The sequence below is a fragment of the Haliaeetus albicilla genome, chromosome 12 (genome assembly GCF_947461875.1).
Source record: "Haliaeetus albicilla chromosome 12, bHalAlb1.1, whole genome shotgun sequence".
NCBI classification, from domain to species: Eukaryota; Metazoa; Chordata; class Aves; order Accipitriformes; family Accipitridae; genus Haliaeetus; species Haliaeetus albicilla.
In genome coordinates, this window is record NC_091494.1 from 4,542,320 (window position 1) to 4,546,166 (window position 3,847).

Below are 3,847 nucleotides of genomic sequence, written 5' to 3' on the forward strand. Positions count from 1 at the left end.
CCTCTTTCTTTCCATTGATGGAAAGGAGAACCTACAAGGCAAGCATCTAAAACTTAGTCAGACAAATCCTGTCTTGGGATTGGAGTTTTTGTTTAACTTTTAACTATCCCACATTCTGCTTTCTTTTTTCCTGGTCTATATTTAATCTCCAAGGCTCAGCTCTGCACTTCTCTGCATAGAGGAGAAGAATTCCACTCAGCTGCACATGTTCCTCTTGTTAGGATTCCCAGCCCTAGCAGACTTGCATGTGTTGTTCTCCATAGTGTTTCTGCTGACCTACATTTTAACTGTTTTGAAGAATATGGTCATCATTGCCCTGATCAAGACAAATTGTGAGCTCTACAAACCCATGTATTTTTTCCTTGGTCACCGCTCCTTCATTGAGGTCTGGTATATCTCAGTCACTATCCCTAAACTGTTGTCAAATTTCATTGCTGAAGACAGGAGTATTTCCTCTGTGGGATGCATGACCCAACTGTTTTTCTTCAGCTCCTTCATGTGCACTGAGTGTGTCCTTCTCTCTGCAATGGTGTACGATTGCTATGTGGCCGTCTGTCAACCATTGCACTATCCAGTCTTGATGACATACGAAATGTGCATATACCTGGTAGCTGTCTCCTGGTTCAGCAGGTTCATTGTGTCTTTGATCAAGATTTCCTTCATCTCTCAGTTGAAGTTTTGTGGTCCCCATGTTATCAACCATTTTTTCAGTGATATTAGCCCTGTGCTGAACCTCGCCTGCACTGATATGTCACTGGCAGAGATGGTGGACTTTGTATTGGCCTTATTTATACTGCTCATTTCCTTCTTCATCACTCTTGTCTCCTACTTACTAATTTTCATGACAATCCTGCGCATTCCCAATACCCAGAGTAAGAAGAAAGCCCTCTCCACATGTTCTTCCCACCTAACTGTGGCCACCATTTTCTTCTCAGCCACCCTCTTCATGTATGCCCGGCCCAAGAAGATCGACCCTTTTGACTTGAATGAGCTTGTGTCAGCTGTGTATACTATTGTCACTCCCATCCTAAACCCCTTCATTTACTGTCTGAGGAACCAGGAAGTGAAAAGAGCACTGAAAAAAACTCTCTGTGAAAATAATTGTTATCTCTAAGGTCTCCAGATCCGTACCTTCTCTCCAAATACAAGGATAAACTATGATAAACTGGAACTGATAAGCACACCATAAGGATATCTGGCTAATGACTGTTCAAAATGGACACAGACAGTGATCAGTGGAACAATGACAGGGTGGAGAACGCTGACAACCTGATCCATCTGAATCAGTCACCTCTAAGACCATCAAAGGTGAATGAATGAGCCGTTGTCGCTGGTACAGAAACCTACTAAGGTGATTCAAAGATTAAACTCTCCCAAATGCTATGCAAGCTAAAAGGGACTACTGTGTAAAGTAGTATAAAATTTACTCTAGGAAGTCTGGAGGTGGAGGGAAAATTTGGGATTAAACAAAAGAACTGGAGATGTTACAGGTTTTTTAGGGAAAAGGAAGATAAAGAAAGATATCAAGTACAGGAAAATGAAGAGAAAAGGATATAAAAGGGACTGGTCGTGCATAAACAGGCTGTTGGTCAATACACTTGTCTGGGCAACCACTGCACCTGGTTACCACAATCTGTCCCACCTATTTTCCTTTCTACGTCCTGCCTCAAGATTTTCCCTCTAATGTATTCATGTGCATATATGTGAGTAATTTGGTAATGAGCATAAAGCTATTGAGTAGGAAAAGAGACCTGGAAAGCCAGATTCTGGAGTGACAGAAGTTTAGGGGCCAAAAATCAGAGAGACTGGTGTCAAGGAGCAAGATACTGGAGAGGCCATAAGTCCAAAGTCCAACTACTGGACAGACTGGTACTCTGCATGTCAGACATTGCAAAGACCAAGGTCCTGAGAGACCAAAACTGGGGAGACAAAAGGTCTGGTTAATAGATTTTCTATTAGTAGAGATCCACATTCATGCTGACTGTGTTACACGCAGACCTGTAAATATAGTGTCCTTCTGTCTGTATTGATCCATTTGTGGCTCTGTGTGCACATGCATGTGTGTGTGTGTGTGTACATGCACTTATTGGGAATTCATGCTCAGGCTCACTGCTAGCAGGACATGAAAACTAGGGTAAGAAGCAGTCGTTCAGCTCCCCTGACCAGGACTGCAGGAATTCCCTAGCTCTTTTAGTACATTGGATTCAGCTACTCTTAACACACACTTGACCACAGTGCTCAGAATCTCTTAAAATGCATCAAATTTGAAATTATATGTGAGATACAGCAGCTGAATTAATATCCATTGATTCTAATGCAACCATTTTCTCATTAGTTCTTGTCACTGACTAATGTTTGGGCATGTGGAATTTTTTTAAGCATTTGGGTGGGGTTTTTTGGTAATTCCAGTTTCCTCCATTCCAAATTATGTCTGTTTGGAAACTCCTAATCTCAACACCACAGCAGTAATCACAGGCTCAGTTTGGTCATAAAGACTCAGATTAATCGTTTACAAGACGTAGTTGAAACTCACTTTTTCCAAACAGGTTTTTAGCACATATATCCATGACGTGGCATTGTCACAATGAAAATAGAAAGTTCCACCAGGTGAAAACTATTCCATGAAAACATTGTATGGTCCCAAACAACACTTTTGTACAGTGGCCGGAGGGAGCATAGACTACCTTACACTGTGTCTTGATACCACTCTTCAATTCCATACCTACCACAGGGTATTGGTTTCTTACATGCTCAATAAGAATTCCCCTCATTTCTTTTTTGCAGAACTCTCAAATACCCTTTTCATTTCTTGCTGTTACCTCCGCGGTCACAGAACAGACATACTGGGCAAAATATTAATAAAAAAGTGAAAATCACCACAACTCACTAAGCTGCCACAAAATCCCTTTTTGAATTGAAAAATTTAAACAAGAACATCCACATTTTTGGAGTTCTGCTAGATGGCTATGCACTAGATGAGACTCAAAAGATATCTAACATAAAGACCATGCCATGTGGCCAGGGCAGTTTATTCCACAAGGTGCAAGCTGTCATTTATTGGAAAAAGACTAGTGTGCACTGAGCTGGTAGCAGAGATCTCTCTTTGGTTTGGTCCACGAAGAAAGCACACATATAGACTTTGCCAGCACCAGTGAAGAGCTGAACACCAGTCTGTGTCATGCAGGGACACAAAGAGTTCCTTAACAACTTTCTACCTAAAAAAAAAGCGCATCTATTCAAGGACTGCAGACCCCAATGCTGAAGTTAGCTTTGTTCCTGTTCATTCTGATTCACCCTGCATTGCAATAAAACCAGTGTTGAAACTGAAGTCTTATGTCTTCCTACATGTCTTGTTACATTACACCACAACATATCATTATCTCTGCATCAGTAGAGAGGAACTCATAGCTTGATCTCAGACACATAAAGCCTTTACAATGACCCTTTGGCAGAATCATTTCCGTTGAACATCCCACTGGGGATACTTGTAGAAGAGTGATGGCAGTTCAATGAGGGGCAATGGGTGAGCTGGATGAGTATTGCAGAGGTGGGGGAGGCCAGAGGGGGCAGTAGTTCAGGGAATTGCTCAAGGCTTTGGGATGGGGAAGAGGGTATGAGAGTGGGAATTTGGGCACCCACTGAACAGAGCTGGAGGGCAGGCCTGGGACAACTGGGACCTGTAAGCTGTCACCACCAGAGAGAAGATGCTCTTCATGGCTGAAGAGCACCCATCCATATCTGGAAAGCTAGGGGAATGGTCTGCAGAGAGTGGAAGTTCAGGGGTTGCAGGGGCAGTCTACGAGGCACCGCTGAAGCAGTGGGGTCTGGTGGGGATCTGGTCTGGGGC

The 3,847-nt window shown here is 42.8% G+C and overlaps 1 protein-coding gene across 1 annotated transcript; it reads left to right on the plus strand.

Moving 5' to 3' along the window:
- The first annotated feature begins 205 nt into the window (after positions 1 to 205).
- On the plus strand, positions 206 to 1,114 carry LOC104310658 (olfactory receptor 6B1-like). Its single transcript, XM_009929271.2, has one exon. The coding sequence runs from the start codon at positions 206 to 208 to the stop codon at positions 1,112 to 1,114; it is 909 nt and encodes a 302-aa protein (XP_009927573.2).
- The last annotated feature ends 2,733 nt before the right edge of the window (positions 1,115 to 3,847 follow it).

What these genes read in the sequence shown, in the direction of transcription:
- LOC104310658 (XM_009929271.2), top strand. Translation starts at nt 206, where the DNA reads ATGTTCCTCTTGTTAGGATTCCCAGCCCTAGCAGACTTGCATGTGTTG.